The sequence below is a fragment of the Mya arenaria genome, chromosome 3 (genome assembly GCF_026914265.1).
Source record: "Mya arenaria isolate MELC-2E11 chromosome 3, ASM2691426v1".
NCBI lineage: Eukaryota > Metazoa > Mollusca > Bivalvia > Myida > Myidae > Mya > Mya arenaria.
In genome coordinates this window covers 62,254,019-62,275,132 of record NC_069124.1, presented here as the reverse complement: position 1 = coordinate 62,275,132, position 21,114 = coordinate 62,254,019, and the positions used below count along the sequence as shown (strand labels likewise).

Here is a 21,114-nt window from a genome sequence, read left to right as displayed (position 1 = left end):
AAAACATCAATCCATTCTTTTTCTAAAACCAATGATGACGAAATGTGCGTTAATTAAACCATTCAATCGCTACCTGTTTGTTGGTAAATATGGCATCGTTAGGTCCTGAATGTCGAACAAGGTGTCTTGATATTGACTATGTTCAATTTACAAAGCTATATTCATGACACCTATTCGACTTTCATGAATTTATGACATGAAAAATAGAAACGAAACCTACAAAGGTATTAATAATGAGCATTCCATGTACAGCATATTTGTTGATATCATTAAAACCATCTTTTCAAATGATACGCTTCCCTACTCGAATTCCTCTCGCACCTGCCCATTACGTTCGTGAATACTATGTTTCGATTCTCCATCGTGTAAACAACACTAGGATGTGTTTGGCTGCTTGGCTTGTTCCTGTAGTTTCAATTGTATCAAGTATTTAAATAATGTGGATAACAAGACAAACAGCATACGTACAGATTTTGGTTAGGTTACAGTATACAGAAACAAACTCCTATCGCTACAGCTATTATTTAATTAAAAATATCATTACAACTACAACAAAGGCAATAACCATTGTTCGACATAAATGGTTCAATCATTGGCGAAATATTCCAGCGCTACCGCCTCTTGAAATGCGAATATTTATAAAACACACTCGAGTCGAATGCAACCTTTCGAATCACAAACGCAAAACCTCTTGTATTTCTATAGGGATATTTTCATTAATACAAAACGATCCCTCAGCTAAACTCAAATTTTATCAGTTTACCATGTTCTTATTCCTTACAGAGATCGGTCATGTTGTATGAATTATTAACAGCGTATTTATATTTTTATTGCCTACAAATAGTCTCATTCATGTAACACAAGGTCATGATACAACGCCAGTCCTGCTCAACAATTGTAAGAATCTTTGTATTGATACAATACAATGATAATTTAAAGAGAAAAGAGAAAATCAAAACAACAATTCTTACATTTGACAATTGCCTTATTAAATACACGTTTTGTCGCTGTGAACGCTTCCCTGCAGATTCATATTTTGCTTTCTTGAACATAGTTTGACAATGTTCTTCCTCAGTTCAGTATCAAAGAACCAGAAGAGTGGAACGACCCCGGCGCTGGCAGCGCCCATGAGCGTGAAGACCTGATTCAGCGCAAAAGATGGAATACAAGACTGAAAATGGCATACCGACAGAAGCAGACTGAGGATCTGGAAGGGGAACCATAACACGGTGTTCACCACGTTTACCAAGCACACCGCCACGATTTTAGAGGATTTAAGTTTTGATGCTGCCCCTACTCTTGCATCACTGCTGTTGTTAGCATCCTGTCGATCGATTCTCTTTTGCACTTGGTTAGAACTTTGGGTATCCGTGTCTCCTGGTTTGTGCAAGGGTGTCGTGGTTGATTCCTCTAATTCAAAGTGGTTATTGTGTATTGTGTTTCTGTCCGTTTCGAATACATTAGCCGGGAGCGACGCATACTGTAATCTCAATAGCAACATTCTGAATGTTAAAAAACCTAGAATTGCGAGAGGGACAAAATATGTCAGCACTGGGCACACAATTGCAGCTTCGATTGCCACTATGACGACGCACTGATTTGTCATTTCATCGAACGGAATTGTACCCGACGTCCAGATAGGAACAACTATAACAAGACCGATAACCCATGGAGTGCAAATTATACCTTTGGTCAATGATTCCTTGAACAGCCACGAGTAAAGTGTGGGATGGGAAGCGTGGAGGAGTCTATCACAATTGATGATTAACAATATTAAGAAAGCAACAAATGGCAAAAGAATGTCTGCAATAACCCAAACTTTACATAGTGGCTGACCTAGTTCCCAGACGTGAAGAATGTAGTAGACTGTTAGTGGCAGGACGAAAACACTTATAATTATGTTTGTGACAGAAAAGTTTATTACTTGCAAATAGAAGGAGTCTGACTTCGTTCTTTGGCTTGCTAAGCACGCACATATTAACATTATGTTGATAAAGCATGTCCAACATGCAAGAACACCTATAAAAGTGGCAGAATGTCTATGGATATTGCTCAAAAATGATTCATGCATTTTCTGATCGTAGTAAATATTGTTCATGTTGTAGTCTAGCGTTTGGTTGTTATAGTCGTCAGTGTTGTTTTCATTTTGGGAAGAATTCCAACCGGCAGTGTTGCTTAAAGACTCGTTGAGAAGGTATGTTACGTAGTGCGGTCCGTTACCCATTATAGTTACCGGTAGATTGGGGCCATTAATCGACATGTTCATCGTTCTGAAGAAACGCCTGAAAAAATAATATAGGGTTATAATAAACTCAAATACATGTACATCATAATGACATAACAGCGCGGAAAACAAATGTTTTGAAATCAGATTATATGAAATTGTTTACCGGCGAAGTTATAGCAATTTTTAGAAGTTAAGAGTTTTAAATATTCGTGTACTTTTATTGGCAAGATTTCTTTGTAAATACCTCGGAATAATTTGTCAGTTTCTTTGATGTACAATACTAAGGCATCGTATTACTGAGGTATCATATTGATTATCAGTCATACATTTTGCTAGAATTTCCATATGACAAGAAATTGTCACATTTCTTGAATTCGTTAACAGTAATTGAACTCGTCCATATACGTCGTCCATATACATGGTTGAAGGAACAACAACACAATAGCATTTAATTGAGGACCCTGAAAATTCACGACTTATAGCTTTTACATTTCTTAGAGTCGATATATACAGTACTGAAAAGCATTAACTGCGCAGACTACTTTATGTTTAAAGTGGCGTTCCCTCTAACAATGCAATATAATTATATAACATATTGACATTTTTTTCTTTTTTAATCAAATTTACGATCTAGAATGAAAACGGGACAGTTATTTAATAGATATACATAATAGCGGGGGTTTGGTAGCTAATTGGTATGTGTGAGTAGCAACTTCTCAAACTACCGTAGTAGATCAGCGTTTCAGTGGGACAATGACGTGAAGCGAGCCAAACTAACCGTTATTACTATTAAAGCGTGTTTTATCCATTTGGGAACGTGATCTAGCAGTTGTCCAACCTGTCCCTATATATCGGGTATTTACCAGTGAAAAACGGTTTAACCGATTTCTGTGAGGCTCACTAAACATTCATCAACAACAAACATATCATACAATGTCATGTCTATATTTCGGATGTATTTTGTTCTTTAAATGAATCTCTCCTGCCGAATGCATGTTAGCGACGAAAATGACTGTTGCTGAAATGAGAAATTATTTCACTAAAATGACGTCCACACATTGTTGTCTGCAGGTGCGGGTTTGTACTGATATTTTCTCAATATTTAATTGAAAGGTTTTGATTATCATAAATTATAAATAAGTTATTGTTGTTTCTATAAAATGGATTTTTCACACTTCAGATAGTAGGTCAATAAGTGTCAGATATAAATTTCAAAACTGAGCTGAATCACTTTATCTCAATACATTTAATAAATATCACCCTGATTAATTCAATTAATCATAGTCATATTAGAGTTCAAAGCGAATTATAAATGCAAAATATATTTCGAATGATTACTAATTGCATAGTTAACATGTTGTCAAACATCATTTTTTCACTTTTCGTTAACATGTCTGATTTGTCTACGACACTAATAATAAAATGACAAATACAGGTACTAGCCCAGGAGTCAAAAATAAATAAAAAAAATACACTATTTAGGGGCACAAGGCAAGTGCCTTAACGACAATATACTATAGCCACACACATATAAACCTCACATACTACTGTCAACTGTGAGCATAAACTAGTAAGCATGGATAAAAGTAAAATATCTGAACTTTAGATAATAAAAATTTGTCATTTTTAACTGAAGTTCTTGAGATAAAAAAATATTTAGAAACGATCACCGTGATTTGACCAAAATGCAAAAAGAGCGGACATAGATTTAGTTGCAACGACATTGACTAAAATTAAAACACCAGATATGTCTTCACAAGAGCTTGCTACATGCCGAGTTTTAGCACTCGATATTATTCTTTATTAGAGTTATTTAGAGAAAATCAGCTGTCTATTTCTAGTACAGCAACCATAACCTTAATCCACCCGACTCCAAATGCGATTACGAGGTACGTTACGACATGCGGTTGCTTTTGTCATATTGCATCACTATACGATAATACTTTAGCTATTAAACGGAATATTTTTCTGTGTTATGCAACAACCGCCATTGACTTTGATTGCACACACTCAGATTCCCAAGGTACGTCTTTATGGTCACTATACGTTAATCCTTACTTTATTTCAGTTACAACCTTTTTTTTAGTTTATGTAATAAATCCTTGACATTGACACCACAAACTTGCCGCATAACTTAAGTCATTGAGAAAATCAATTTTCTATTTTTATAGTCAGAGACATTGAACCCTAATATTATAGAACAACGCCGACGGCTGCAGGACATATATGAAGTTATGAAATATATGCAAACATTTCGTTTTGTGTTCGATGAATTTCATATTCAGCACATATTCGACTGCTGATCAAGACATAAGGCATGTTAATAAGATACATGTTAAAGCTTTTCAATTACAACCTATGATATTAAGCCTCTTCAGGCCAAAATGTTCGTTTTGATGTAATAAACCTTTTACAAAGGCTTAGAGAGGTAAAAAGACTAAAAAAAGTATTAAATGATCAATAAAACTCTTGTATCATACTTGGAATGCGATAAAGGCTACCTTGTTGTTATTAATGAATTATATAGCCGTTATTTTTACAATTGGGTATTTGTAAGCTTAAGATTAAGAGAACTCAAATAAAAGATAAAGAATTCGGAAGTACTAACTTCCTTCTAAACGATGCCAACGTATAACTAATTCAACAATTGACAATTACGTGTTTGCCTCCACGTTGATTTTAGCTTGTGAACAGATGAATTGAAAAACAAGAACAAACATACAATGATAAACAGAGTAAATTAGTTATTTTCCGCTCTAGTTAAAAATTCCAAGAAGGCTAATAATTTTCCTATTGCTCTAATGACTTTCAGTTCAGACATCATAATTGCGTGTAAGTTATGTTTTTGTAACATATGTACGCAATCAATATTTTGGCAAAAATCATACGTGATTCTATACACCCAAGTAGTATGTGGTTCTGTTGCCTTTCAAATGCATTTACTACTGGTGCACGAAAGTAGTGCGTGCATCGGTTCACTTTCGGACGCACATAATAATAAACGATCTCGAGGCTATCAAACACATATATTAACGTTGTACCAGTGTGCATATGCCGGCTATCGAATGCATCTTTAAGCGTTGCCCCTAAGTATTGTGTCGATATACAGACTACCGAACGCATCTACGGTGTACCCAAGTATTGTGTAGACTAGCGACCACTTCTGTTAACGTTGCGCTAACTCTCTTTACTCGTAGTCCAATTCAAATTGTAACATGTAAATAATAATGTTAAATAATAAAAAAATGTATATGATTAGTATTATTCAGAATTAGACACGACATATTTTCTCTTAGCATGCTTGTTCGCTGTTAGGTAATAACTCTTCAAACAAGCAAGGGATTGTATGCTTTTAGCCAAAAGCAGTATCAATTTCTTTTATATTGACAATTAAACAACAGTTATCACTCATAAAGAACGCAAGTTTTTTTTAAGTCCAAAATTAATAACAATTTTAACATATTTATAATGATAATGAGCGTATCAATCAAACAACGTAAGGGGTTGTTCGATTCTAAAACAACAGCAATTTCAACATAATTAAAATACAGTAAATGCAGCAGTAATCACTCTGAACGCAAGGGGTTGTTTGCTTTTGAACCAAAAAAAAAATAATGTTAACACATTTATAGTGATAGTAACAAATAAGTAGAAACTTAAAATACATTTAAAAAATGTAGCGCTGTTAGGTGCAAACACTAATGCGGGTATATATGTTACTTAATTTAATGGTATCAATGCTTTTCAACTTGATCTGCTTCTAGGCTTGCATCTTTAATTCTTTCGAGTTTACAGCTTAGATGTACGCCCCCTGACTTGGGTAGGATCATACAGATTCACCTTTCGTGCATTTGTATTTCGATACAAAAGTACCACGCTAACTCCCAATTGTAACAAAATTTAGCTTGTGGCGTTCATCACCCGTGGTTGTTCTGGTCTTTATTCAGAACGAGCGTATAAGGGTCTCAGTTGTATCATTTAAATTCTAAAAGTGCGATGCGCAAACGAAAATTTGAGAAAACGTATTTGTCTATCCTTCTTTCTTGTGTAAGTTTTTTTTCCTTCAAAATGTGTGAATACCAAAACAAACTTGTGTGTCTATGATCTGCCTTATGTGAGTGAATGAGAGACTTCGACCGACTGCCCTGTAACCCGTCCCCATGCTCTGGTGATAGCTATATGTAGATTTTTAATATCATCCATCTATCAAAAAAGCATGTCTGCCAAGACATGAATGAAAATCTTTATATAAATATCTAATAATGGTTTTATGCAATGAAGCTGCGCCATAAGAATTGCACTTCTACTGCAATCATAGAATTAAAAAAAAAAACAGACTGCATAATCGTTTATAATTTCTTTAGATAAGTACCTGCTGAAACGTTTAGTAATCATAACTGATTGGAAAACAAAAGTGCCGAGTTTTTTTACATTTTTGTTTCTGTCACATTTCGCCGGTAATATAGTATTCTATATCTAACAGACTATCGATATTTCAGTTCTAGATATTTGTTAGCCAACTCCTAGGTAGGCCATCAATCGAGATCTCGGAAAAGGAATTGAAAATACTAGTTCAAATCACATACAACCAAACAAAAAGCTTCCAAGACCTCTGAGTCACGAGGCATACAATAAAGTCACACAGTTTTCTAAAACTTGCCTTTGCCCCTACAAGACTACGTATTTATTTTGCCTCTTATAATACTATCTATAGAGGTTTATTTGGATTTTTTTTGTCGAGAGCAATTCTTTTCAAATTAATGTGATTGCATGTCTGTGATTCTTTTTGGCAAAGGAGACCAGTTGGCATCATGTGGTTAACATGGTTTTTAAGACAGCAGCCAAGTTTGTCGAAATTTTAATAACCCATGACTAGTATTAGCACATTTATTGTAATTATTTAGTGCACACAAATATTGTCTTAAATATTTGTAGTTTGTAATCTACGTATGTAAAGCTATCTATCAAACTGCCGACATCAAAGGTGAAAGTCATTTAAAAGTCAAAACATATAACATTCCTGAACGTTTTAGATTTCATGCATGCTTTTATGCTTCCTAGGTTACTTATGTTTTGTTTAGTTACAAAAATGTCGATACAGTCACTATTCTTAGTTAACATCACAGTAAGTGCCTCGCTGCTCGGCTTGTTTCAGTAGATTACATTGTAGTACGAAATGTATTTCGTATTGATATGCTGGGTCTGAAATAATAAGTTTGCCCTTGACTTTATATTGAAAAAATATATCGTTTTACAAACGAGTGAAAGGTTATTGGCAAATCGGTTAATGCGTTTTGTGATTAACATTGCAAATATATAAACATGATGATTCATAAATCAGACGCTCCTTTTTCACCTTTCAAAGCAGTTACAGGCGTCCAGAGGTTGTATGCACTGTCAGTATATTTTGTATTTATAATTATAGATTGTTAAGGTCCTTGACATTTTGCTCGGTGATGTATGTGAATATTTACATTTTTAATTTGTTTCACACAAAGTTTTATGGTGAGACCCGTATAGTAAACATGTTGAAATCGGAAAATCACATTATGAGTTCGTTAATAATATTATTATATCATCGATTTAAACGAAATGATAGTTTGGAAATGGATAAAATAAAGTATAAATCAGCTTCTCTCTTAGAAATGCTATTTTTTTCAGATTCGCAGTACTCTTGAAGCCATACAAACAATAACACCAAGAAACAGAAATATGCGAGAAAAAAATCCTTTAGAGGGCTACGATATCTAGAATATAAAGAAATCAACATTAATTCAAGACATTACTTTTCAGCAAAAATACAAATATTTTCAAAATGACAGTTTGATACTTTCAACACTTTAAACATTAAAAATGATGTTGTTTTTTAATATAAAATATGATTTCATCTATAAAGATCAGCACAGATGCTCCATTTATACTGCCTTAGCAAATTCATATTCCAACTTCTTGCAATCTCACTGCCGAAAAGAAACATAGGATAGTGCTAAAAGAGATTATAAAGCACAAGTCACTTATATCAAAAATCTCCTTACCTTGATAATGAGAACGAATAATGTACATACAGAGGGATGCTACAAAAAATGATATTGAGTAATGGGATTTTTTTAACGTAAATCAATTTCCAGTATCAGAAGGTTGCAATATCAAAGACTACTATAAAAAGAGTGTAATACAAATGAATGTCATTAATAAAAAGAGTGATAGAGACATTGCATAAAATGCAACTCTTAATAGAATGAGCTGCAAAACTAATGAAAAGTACTGAATAGATGATATCAATATAAGATATAAGGTCCATTGCATAACATTATATATATATATATATATATATATATATATATTCCGCGTTCAATTCGGCTCAAGTATTATTAAATGTTATTATGAATGAAAACAAATCTAAATACCTTGGAATGTTGACTATTACATAATGTCTCATCTGACGCACAATAATATCCGTGTTAACTGTTAGGTTGTTATAAATGACTGGCGCTCTCGGAGCAAGTTAGCAGATCCTGGTGTTGTGATATTGGAATATGTTTATATGGCTTTTTATATCAGCCGACAAATTTATAAAAATAAAACTCTGTGTTTCGATTGATGCGTTCAGACTGTATTTAGTTAATATTATTTTTAGCTCGATTGTAAGTTTAGTTTAAAGTCACCAAGCCGGACAAGTGGGTTTCCTCCGGGTATTTCGGTTTCCCCCACAACACAAGAACACACTCTCGCGTAAAACCGTACCAATGATAGTGATCAATATAATGTTGAATTAACTTAAGTAATTTTCATTTTCAAAACGTGACTTTATTTCTCTAAATGAGTTTTATTTGTTTTAAATGTTTTCCTGTAATTATATTCAGGTAAACCTTATTAAAACTTGTTCCTAGAGGTGTAATAATAACCTCTCATTCTCAGTGATCTCATTGTATTGCATGCTTGCCATAGATTTTCATATGTCATATGGCCCCTTTAAGCATACAGAAATTAAGTAAATGCTTGAATTATAAAAATACGTAATGTCGTTTGGTACCTTTTTCCTGTATAATTTAATAGATGCGTTTGACAGCATACAGTATAATATTAAGTAATAGTTGAATACCATAACCAGATGTACCATAACACAAAAGTTATTAACACAATAAAATAAATAATGAGGTGAGTCATGTCACACTTTTTGGTATGTAAAATATACAATGTTTACAACCATGAACTATTGTGTTGCAATATACTCATTTTTAAGATAAACCTTTAAATTTGATTATCTCGAATACATAGTAAAGTCACTTGACACCTTATTGTACTAAGGGGGCGACTTATTGGAGCATATTGAGATTATTAAATTGAGGTAGGTACATATGTTTTCCACACATGATTCTATAAAAAAATAAAAAGCATTAAAAATTATACATGCACAACGAATGTTTATGAGGAGCTTGATTAAGATACTCTTTATTTACAAAGAAATGTTAGAAGTATACACTATTGCGTAAAACTAGTCAACAATAGTATAATGCACACTGTATGCAGGCATTATTTGTTTTTTCGAGCGTTTCATAAAATAGCGAAGAAATGATTATCTTATGCGGTACAAGCATTGGTTAATTAAACAGGTCAAGGGTCATTCTAACGGGCGACTTTTTCAAATTCACATCAAATTTATAACCCATTTGTTCTGCCGGTATGGCTTCTGAAAGCGGGGAAAACGTGCTTTTGAACACCTTTTTAACTCGAAACAAAATTATTTATCTTGTCAATTTCATTGTCAACGACCGGAAATTATGTTTTCAAGAAGAAAGGAAATGAAACCCAGTTTAAAACAAACGCGCACGTGTTCGTTTAACGCCAACAAGCGGACTCCAACATCCAGGATGTTACCATAGCTCAACCGGAAGAGGGTGTTACGAAAGCACGTGTTAATATTGTGGAATGTATTGACTTGCTAAACATAGGCAAACAATACGTTAGATAAGCGGACTGTTTTGAATACGGATAGAAAGTTCTACAAGAATACGAGAAACACACTCTGACGAAGGATTTTGACGACGAGAAGAAGATCTACAAGGCGCACCTTACTGCCGACCGGAAGATCCGAGAGGAGAGTCGGGTTCGGTCAAAGCGTTTCACCACGTATTCTACGATTCCCCATTCGTCTTTGACAAAGTCACTTTCATTGAACAAATGCTGTCAGGCGTTTGTTTTCAGTGCGGCATGACCGGCCATCGACGATGTGACCACTTCGGAACCTGACCTGGCACGTTGCATTTAGTTGTGTCGGATGATACCAGACAGATAAGTAACAGTTCGTTCAGTGCTATTGGCGAAAGCACAAATTCAAATAAGGCAGCTATAGAAAGCTTTTAAGAGCATACAAATCTAAAAGGAAAAAAATAAGCAATTGTAAATAAAAAAGTAATTACATTAATACACCACTTGGCAGATCATAGTCCTGTTATGCACATTGAATCAGACAGGAACAAATGAGCCTGTGTTTGATGTAGATCAGCACGGGAATAAGATTCACTTCAGGGATATTCCAGATAAATAATAACAAGTCTGGCAGAGATAACGTTAGTTTGGTTTCCGATGAAATAAGTTAGCTTTTAGCTCAAGGTTGTATTAATGACAGAGGCCTTATATATGGTGAGCCCGCTTACGGTAGCGTACGGCAAACATGGTAAGGCTCATTTCTTGTTAGACAGTAGACACATAAATCAGCAATCGTTTAAATTCAAATTTTGTTTTGAGACTCAGGAAGATGAAAAAAAATGCTTAAACAAGGGGATTTTATTTTCAGATTTCATTTAAAATCATCACATACAAATATTTCGTGGACCCAACATAATTTTGATATTCTTTGTGTTTTCAAAGAAAGAAGTAATTTGTCTAAAGCGTACTGACTTTTGGACTTACTAAAATGGGTATTGTTTTCTAAATTTTAATGAGCCGTTAGGAAATGGTGACGTAAAGGTTATACGATTATCATTATTTTTGGATGACGGACTTGGTGGCGACTAAGAATTTGGCAGAGCCTTGGCGGCCAGGGATTTCATACGAAATGATATGTTAAACTTCAGGTGTTTAATTGCCGAAGAAAAATATCTCACTGCCAGTCACCTGTCTGGCTTGGCTATCACTGGAATATGGTGAAATGTGGATAAAGGACACTGAAAAAAGGCATGGAAACGCTTCAGCTTTGTTGAATAGTATTATATTTACTCTGGTTATCGCTGGAGACGTATTAATTCCTGCTCGTAAATTGGCTAGTTTTGTATGACAGATTTTATGTACGAAAAGCGCTGAGAGCAACGTGGTTAGACTTCGAACAAGGTCTTTACATGAACGTATTTTGTACAGAGTGAGCTGGAACGCTCCAGTCATAGTGACGAGTAAAGCTATGGACGAGCTTTTGTTCTTGAATGAACAGTAAAACATGTCAATGTTGCTAGTTTAGCAGTAGAATAGTTACGTTCTTGATAATTTTCATGTTTACTGCAATACCAGTTCTATCGGGTATGGCGGCTATCTGGAAGGCTACGAGGACCATACGGCTTTAGATTCTTGGTCAATACAAAAAGCTCTTTTGCGGTCTAACTGGCATGCGCTAGAGGCTGTACATCATGTCTTATGCAGCGCCTCTAAAATACTAATAGGCAGTACAGTTAAAGTAAACACAGACAACACAAATGTTCTACAGATTATTTGACATGGAAGTAAAAAGCCATATCTGCATGAAATTTCTTTCTTTATAAAAATTAAATTGATGTTAGGCCCAAATAGGTTCCACGCGGTAACATTTTAAGCATACATATTGAGTAAAAATAGTGACAGTGATGATTGGTTTATACGTGATTCGATGTTCAGGTCGCTTGAGGGAACGTTGGGATCACACACTTGCGATAAATTAGCTACAAACTATAATACGACATGCCCATGCTTTAATTTAAAGTACTACAACCCGGGCACGTGGGTGTTGACCCGTTTTCACAAAGTTGGGCTAATGGAATATGCTGGTTTATCCCCAACCTGCATTGAAATGTAAATATATTCAGAATATCGAAAAAAGAGTAATTGTACATTAATGGGACCAGTGTGGAGAAACGCGCCATTTTTGCCTTTGCTTTTGTAGAATGCCGAGGTTTCGTGTATTTTGTAACAAGCTTTCTCAGCCCGGTCGGTTGCCGATACTTAGTCGGGGAAAAACTGAATTTTTGATTGCAGGTCAGTATTTATTTTTCATTTTTAGCAATATAGTGCAAGTTTTGATTTGCGCATTTTTCTTCAGGCCTAAGGATCGAATCATCAATAGATGAGGATATTCGGACCGGTGATGCCGACAGCAACCAGTTCCATGACCTATCCAAGAAAATGGTCATGATGAAGTAATAGTACAAATGTGTAATATTATTCCGTATTTTAAAAAGTGAGAACAGGTTCTTTTTGGCCAAGGAGTCGGAATTTCCAGCGCCCCCTATTTATGTAGAGCTTCTCCTAATGGGTTCAATTGATTACTAATACGTTCATCCAGTGGTATTACTTCAACCGTTTATATAATTAAGTGGTCACATAACATCCGATGTAAATCAGATCATACAGGAAACTTATGACTACAATTACTACTATTGTTAAAAATCTTTTAGAGACCGCTAAAAATCTTGTTCTTCCTACAATTAAGAAATAGCCAGAAATTTCAGGAAGGTTGATTCAATTGTCTAGCAAATATTGTCATAACAACGATTCACATCAAATTTTGCAGTAATATATTATTGTAAGCTGTTTTTGCACTTAAGCTGTATTGTTAACATACTCAACAAATGAGGTCCGACATCATGACATGGTACCTTTCTGCGCAAAAAGAGACAAACGAGTACACGTTATCATGTTGACTTTTTCATAGTGGTTTTATCTCTAGTTTTCGATGGCGATTCGAGTCACAGTAACTTTTATAAGGGGCTCATTTGTTCTTGAAATCAAATTTCACTACATACATTGTGTACAATCTGATGTTGTATAAATGAATGCTGATACAAAAAAGTTCATATTTTTATAATGTTTATGCATACTCGAAAATTACACGTCTGGTAAAAGCAATTTGTCCTCTTCTTTATGTTCAGTACTTCATTATTTAAGTAGAGCTTAGCCCCGACTGAATTAATGGTATCATTTGTTAGAAAGCTTGTAAGTGGTTATTATGCAACGCCTTTCTGTCTGACACATTCAAGTTTAATTATAGGCACAAAGACTTCATTATGTGCAGGCATAAATTCTGAAATTGTAAGCAGAGCATTACTATGTGTGGCATAAACATCATCAAATAGCATATCATCTCATAATATACAGCAAGGATTTCATAACATAAAGCCAGGACTTCATTATATCAAACATTATTATAATATAATGATAAAAAATCACTATATAAAGGTTAACCAATAACCGCATTTTATGAAGTTCAAACTGCATTATATAACGTTAAAACCACATTATAAAAATATATTTCACAACATAAAGGTAAAACTTCATTATATAAAGTAATATGTGTTTAAGACGAACAATTTTGAAAATTAAATTATAATTATGATTTTGTTCATTGTCACCGAATTTGAGCATGTCCATATATTCTATATCTGTGTTCTGTACAAACTAACTGCACATATCTTTTCACCATTAACCATGATAAGGACATACGAAGAATGATTATAATGTCTTTCATTCAGTAAGAACACATATCACGCAAACCACTTGAAGATTGCGACACATTAAACACTCTCTTCCAGCACAGATTAAAGCGTTATACCTCAACGATGAATGCGTAATTTTTCTGCGCTGAAGGATACATTCAGAAAATGAATATTATGTTAGCAGGTAAATACATGCATAACAAATATTTTTTAAATAACAATTTGGAATATTTTTTGAAACAGCGAGTTGTATCACTAATTATTTCAATTATATTAGAATGAAAGGATTAAGTATACCTGGGAAAACGATAACAGCAATGTTCGTGATATTTCATGAATATATATTTTAAGCTATGTTGTAAAATATCCAAGATAAACTAACGCAAATACAGGGTTATTCAATTCATGCAGATATTATTGTCTCAAACCGTGATGTTTAACCGTGATAAGATTTATTAATAACATAAATAAAACATTTGTTATCTGTTGTTGATCTAGGCGAAATTCATATAGCGGCATTAAAGGCACCTGCACTGGCAATTCTTAACAGTTTAATATGTTTGTTAATCAATAGAGAATAGGCGGTAGAAATTTTGCATCCGGGTACCAGATTGCCACAGTTCACCACACATATATGCAGACTAAACTAATGAAAGACCTTCACAAAAAAATGAAATGCAACAGGTAAGCACCTGACCTACCGAACGAAAATACCGACAATTTTAGCATAAAAATCATAACAAATCGGAGACATAAATGAAAATAGTTCAAAGCAATCGACATATCGACGATTCCATTTAGCCTAGGTGTGTATATGGAATGATATACATTCATTCATGGTAATTTATTTTACAAGTGTCTGGTTTATACAATTAGTTTCCATTTGAAGACAAAACAATATAGCAAAGTTCTTTATTAGTTCTGTAGACGTTATTTATTCACAGATATGGTTGATAAGGTTTTCATATTTATTCGATGGAATTGGACGAGGCAAGATATCCAAAATCATGTACTTGTGGAGATCGAAAATATTGAATTCTCAGTTTACCAACACTTAATCATGGTCTGAGAACGAAATCTCTACAAGGCATGGTCGACGGGTAACATGGCGCTGCAGAAATTGTAATTAGCAACCTGCAATAGTCAAATGATAACACTGGATGGAATTTCAATAAATGCCTATATGTTGTTGCAGATATCGTAATTAAAAGCCAACACTAGTCGTATAGTTACTTTTCAAGTAAGAATACATTACACGAAAAGTACTATAATTGATATAGTAACTAAAACGTCAGCACAAGAGATAGCTAATGATAACGCTCATTTTAAGAAAAAAATATAATGTTTTTTTGTTGTTTTTTTCCAAATAACATATTTTGCATACATATCTGACAAACCGTATGCCACTAATATGTATTCCCTTTTTTCAATATTACTATTGATTATGAAAATAGGCTGAATGTGGCGAGTATTATGAATCTTTGTCTCAGAAATGCTCTTAATTCATAGTTTGCTGTTGCGTAGAAACAGGGGATTTTTTCAATGTTATAACACTAATTACACTATGATTATCAATTGAAAATTGTAACCCAATATATGGTTGTTTATTAATGTGAAGTTTACCAACTCAAAGGTTTTATAAAACTGGGTCTTATTTCGAAGCATCTCCAAGGCTAAAATAGTTTTTATATGGTTTTTAGAAAAACAACAACAATTTATGACAAAACAGGCCAGAAACACTGCTGCTCGGCTGCGAAACACAAGATTTGTTTTATCATTGAAAGTTATTATTGTTTTTCCAAAATATGTTTGCATAAAAGTCATGGTAGAACATAATCTAAGAATTTAAATGCATGGGCGATGTTATATCTCGTTTCGCTTTTGGTGTATACAATTATTTGCACAAACGAACATTTAGTATCAAAATATCGTATATGTCCATTTCCCCAAAGGTTAAATCCTTTCTGATTATTTTGTAGAACGCTTAAATACTTCTAAATGTGTAGAACGCATGATGCTATGTGATATCTGTTGTGCACGCCCTTTGAAAGTTCACACATTTTAACTCTTTTTAATATTTCTTTTCGATATATTTCAGCGAAATTATAACACGACAGAAAAATGTATATTTCGTGCGACAAAATGATCGTGGGCTTCATTGTTACTGTTTTTTTAAATACCTGACATTGAACTAATGATGGAAGTAAGTACGATTATAACAGGAGGATATACTGACTTGTTCATATCTCTTACTTGTGAACACAACATACACAGTCGACGGAACGAGTCAGCATATTATGGCAACGAGATAAATAAGTCGCGTGAGTCATATTGTAAGTTGTGGAGACTATATAATAAGTCGCATGAACGAGTAAGAAAGACGTGGTTATGTGACTAAATAAGATGTTCACGTATCACGTATATGCCATTGTAAGGGACATACTTGTCAGAAGTTTTAGAGTTTTAAAAATATGTTCGAACCCGTTTATTTGGCATATTGCAACTCTTAAATTGAGAAGAGCCTAAATGGGAAGTAACAACCATGTCAGGAGCTTTACAAAATCGGAAGGAAAACAGAATTAGAGATTAACCTTATTGAATGTGTTAAACGTATTAAATGGATGGGGGGTCTGAGAAACGCCAACAATGTCGAGCCCGTCAATGTCACAATCATGGATGCCAAACGAACATCGTCAGAAGAAAGAATATAATATAATGAATACGATAGAAAACGGAATCAACTATAAAACATTCGACACAAAATCAGCATTTTTCGGATTGACAATAAATAATACACATATACCAAACGATAACAATTATAGAATGTTAGAACGATCTCATCGGCTGCTTGTTTCTTCTCAAATATTGCTTTCATATCAAATATATACAGATTTATCATGATATGTTTGAATTGATTTCGAAATACTACTCTAAACACTTATACTGTGAAAAAAGGACTTGTTTCAATTTTAAATATCTTTTTAAATCATATTCATTGTTCAAAATTAAAAATACGTTTAAGGTATATTTGATATTCCTATAGTGATACATTTAACTTTATTACTTAAAATAGTACGTGACTGACGTCGAGTGTTGAACGGTCGAAGAACAATGAAAATGCCCATTCCCATAAGGCAAACACTATAAATATATTTAAAATGTGGTACGGGGTCTCAGGGGCTCTCTCCCGCAAGTTATCATGCCTGTAAACCTCAAAAACATTGCCATTTTGACTATTCATTCGTTAATTGAGTCATTATGTTTAGTTTACTTTCTTATAAAATTGGAATCCAGTTTGCTATATTCGTGGATACCGAAATACCGCCTAAAATTCGCCCTCGCATATAACATGCTGCACAAGAACTTGCTTTTCTTGGTATGTTTGTAAATCTTTCTGTCTCAATGCACAGCAGGTGTGATGATAGCCTTAAATTAGTTACTGCAATTTCAAATTTTTGAATGCGAACATGATGACGATATCTAGATTTTCAAAATTTGCAAATAATGTTTAAAACGTTGCTCCGGTGTAAAGAAACCGTTAATGATGAGCAGTCATCAAACGAGCGTTAACGATTTATACCGTAGATGCATGCCAGATTGCCAGTATTTAATTACACTGATAGGTGAAAACTGTACGCAACGGTTTGGAAAACAGATAATCACTTCTCGTCATTCATCTAATCAATACGATGCCAAAATGTAGACTAAAATACGACAAGGTATGAATTTTATTACTTCACATTTTCTTCCACTCAGTTTGAGAAAAGAACCTAACAATAAACCATTGCCTTCAGTTGTGATCAACTGATATAAATTTGTTTCGATGCATTCCGATGACAAGGCAATACTTATCGCTAATGAAATATACAACATATGCTAAGATAACTTATTAAATAACATAATTGTATACACTTGTTTACCATAAAATAAAACGGCAACATACTTTTAAAAGAGCAAGAGCATTTAGGCGAATAAATAATGCTTATTTCTTATAAAGACGACTATTTGCCTAACAATCATCAATACAAATAAAACACTAGAAATTATTTTGAATTCATTTTTTTCGTTCCGTCATTCATTCATTGGTTATTTGGATTGTAAATCGTTCATATTTAGGATAAAATACTACTTTTGTTCAATAACAGTTCAATTATAACTGTTAGAAATTCAGCATAGCAAAACTGAACTATTTTTTATTTTCCCTATATCAAAACTTCAGTGAGCACGCATGCACCTTTAAAAGTATCCATTAAATCACTTGCAGTTTCTTATGAATGTACATAAAAGCATCACCAGAAACAACTCAGATGCAACTTCAAGGTAATCATGAAATAGATTACGGAATTTAAAACAAAACACTGCCTTAAATCTTAATAAATTGGTCTTTGCTGGGTAACTCTTGAAACCCATTGAAAAACAATACTTTTGTATGGTCGACATTAATTTGACAGATGTTTTATTTTATAAATACGACATGTTGAATGTCGGTTGGATGATGCCGTTTAATAATATTTTTAATAATATTACAATATTTATGTTAAAAGCTACAGAAACAAGCTCAGTAGCAAAAGGTTTAAACATAAACCCGGTTTAACGGCACTGGGTAAACGCCAAAGACATAGAACATAAAATCACAAACCATGTACTCACCAAGATGTATAACAAATTAATTTACTTTGGAAGTTAACTATTTGTCCATATCACTCACACGAAATAATTTCCCTTGTTTACCGTTCGGTTGTTGCTACCGAGTGGCGCTTTCGAAGCAAGTTATGCTGTTATGAAACAGATCCCGTCCAAGTGGGGGCGATATTGGAATTCTTAAATAAGTTTTATGAATTGCAGTTTTCACTTTGATTAGATTCATTAAAAATAATAACACAAACTTAGGTAGAAATCCCTGGCATTTAAAAAAAAGTATTTCCCGACAACTTATTTATAAATATTCACAATTTGCACTAGTGACCCGTTAACATTATTATACCAAGTTCGACCACATAGGAAACAAAGCACATTACCCACGGGAAATCACTATTGGGGTATCTAGTATCATTTGAAATGAATTATTAGAAAAAATATGTTATCTTACTGGCCGTACAACTTACTCTTGGGAGCACATTAAGCTTCGTTTGTTGGGAATCTATTTGTCTGAAGAAAACAAGTTTTTAGGCTGTAGGCTTTTAGGCCTGCAAACTTTAACAACCGTTTATCGGAAACTAACATTGGCAGATCGACGTTTTTAAACATTTAAAAATTTGGTAGTCAACAACCCAATTCACATTACTAATATGCTCTTATAGTTACGAAGCTGCGTCCTGCATTAGTAGCTTGGCAAAGCAAAGCTATAATGAATATTTTGAAAATACCTGTTTCTGTAAACAAAAGTGCGAATAAGCAACGCTCTCGCGTAACTACGCAATTGAGTTCATAGAACACATTTTTTTTTAAATCGACTAATAACAAAACGAAATATATGCAGAAAACAAAAACTTCAAAATGAGCGCCTACTCAATCAAAATAAATATGTTTATCTGTGAATACACTTTTGAATACTCGTGGCATGATATCTAGAAACAAAATAGGAATCTGGTATTTCCCGGGTATTAAACTAAAAAAACTAGGATTTGTTAGGATCTTATTGAAGATGCAAATAAATGCTGATTTGGTTTAAGATATCAAAATAAAAATGTTTTAAATCTAATCATAATATTTCAGTTCATGCTATTATCCGATTTTTAGTGATTGTAATTCATTCATTAGAAAGGTTTTGATGATTAAAATAGCCTGGAATCGTCTTACCTGACAGGTTTTGAATGCGATTGTTATGATATACTTACACAGAAATACTTGGGGTTTACCTTTTCGTTTTTTATTATTATTTGTTTTATTGATAAGCTTCCTCAAGTTAATGCATACTTTGATAAGATTTACCTTTTGCGTTTTATCTTTATCAAGGATTGTTGGAATAAGAGTGAGGTTTGTGCACATAAACTGGTTTAAACCCCCAGTAAATTTACATTTTACTGACCGTTCCAAGGCGGTACCTAACAATTCTTGATAAACATACCAATTATATATATATATATATATATATATATATATATATATATATATATATAGTATTTATGCACTGTGCTGTTTGTAGAGTTTTGTGCTGTTCTATGTTTCTTGTTGTGATTTTGTGTTCTATGTCTTTGGCGTTTGCCTATTGCCACTAAACCGGGTTTATGTTTAAACATTTTTTAACTTAAACCACAGATATAATTATCTCCCTTTTGTCCATGAGTGAGGTTTAAGGAAAAATTATGATACATAAACACATGTAGGGACTACGTAATTGTGGGTGATTCAATCAGAGGAATTTTGAACAAGGATCTGGTTGAAAGATGTAGCAAGAAACCTTACTAACATGTCCAATGCATTTTATTTGATGTATTGGGTTAAGCTGGAATATCATAGTAGTAGGTAGAATACAACCCATGTTTCAAGTGAAGAGAAGAATTTACTGTGGCGTGGCAGTGCAAAGTTCCAGATGAGGTTTAATATACAATTGAGTATTACTCAATACTTTTGTAATTATTTGGGTATTCCAAGTATGTAATGAGTATTTCAAGTGACTAGTTCTCCATGGGTTTTATTTAATTGATTATCAGCATAATAAAATTTAAACGTATTTGCAAATGAGTTCATGAGCATGCGTATCTACTACCATAGTTGTTTATCTTAATTTTGAAGAAACTGCATGACTATACTCACAGAACGGAGCAGGCCAAAAAAATTCATCGCTTACAACTCTTTGATTTCTCTTATAATTAATAACCTGGCTGGCAATGTCACATTAACGAAAAATAACGATATTGATGTGTTGACTGCACGTGTTATGAAAGGGACGTGTTTCTCGAAATAATCCAAACGAAATTGTCTTTAAACAAAACAGCTGATTGCTTAAATCTTACCCTCTTGAGGAAATTGCAATGGCCATGTAAAATGTAACATACGTTCACAATCAATATGGTCAAGGGTACGCAATACTTTTTTAATATGCACATGTATGGGCTTATATATGACTCTCTTCATAGATTAATTATTGACCATTCGAAAAGTTGGCGGTTGATAGTTTATGGTCGATAGAGCTCTTCTAAACTATCAAAGTATCAGCCATGTAAAACCCACTTTTATAAAAGCTTTAACCATCAACATAGTTATAAT

General features: G+C 33.6%; 1 protein-coding gene across 2 annotated transcripts; it reads right to left on the bottom strand.

The window, feature by feature from the left end:
- Window positions 1-592: 592 nt before the first annotated feature.
- LOC128229211 (5-hydroxytryptamine receptor 1D-like) lies at window positions 593-18,649 on the bottom strand. 2 transcript variants are annotated; one of them, XM_052940961.1, is made up of 2 exons: window positions 18,556-18,649; window positions 593-2,282 (listed from the first exon to the last, which is right to left on the bottom strand). In XM_052940961.1, exon 2 carries the CDS (start codon window positions 2,264-2,266, stop codon window positions 989-991), a length of 1,278 nt encoding a protein of 425 aa, XP_052796921.1. In that variant the 5' UTR covers window positions 2,267-2,282; window positions 18,556-18,649; the 3' UTR covers window positions 593-988. The 2 variants fall into 2 exon arrangements, with proteins under 2 accessions (XP_052796921.1, XP_052796920.1); XM_052940960.1 differs by lacking the exon at window positions 18,556-18,649 and adding an exon at window positions 8,635-8,700.
- Between the last annotated feature and the right edge of the window lie 2,465 nt (window positions 18,650-21,114).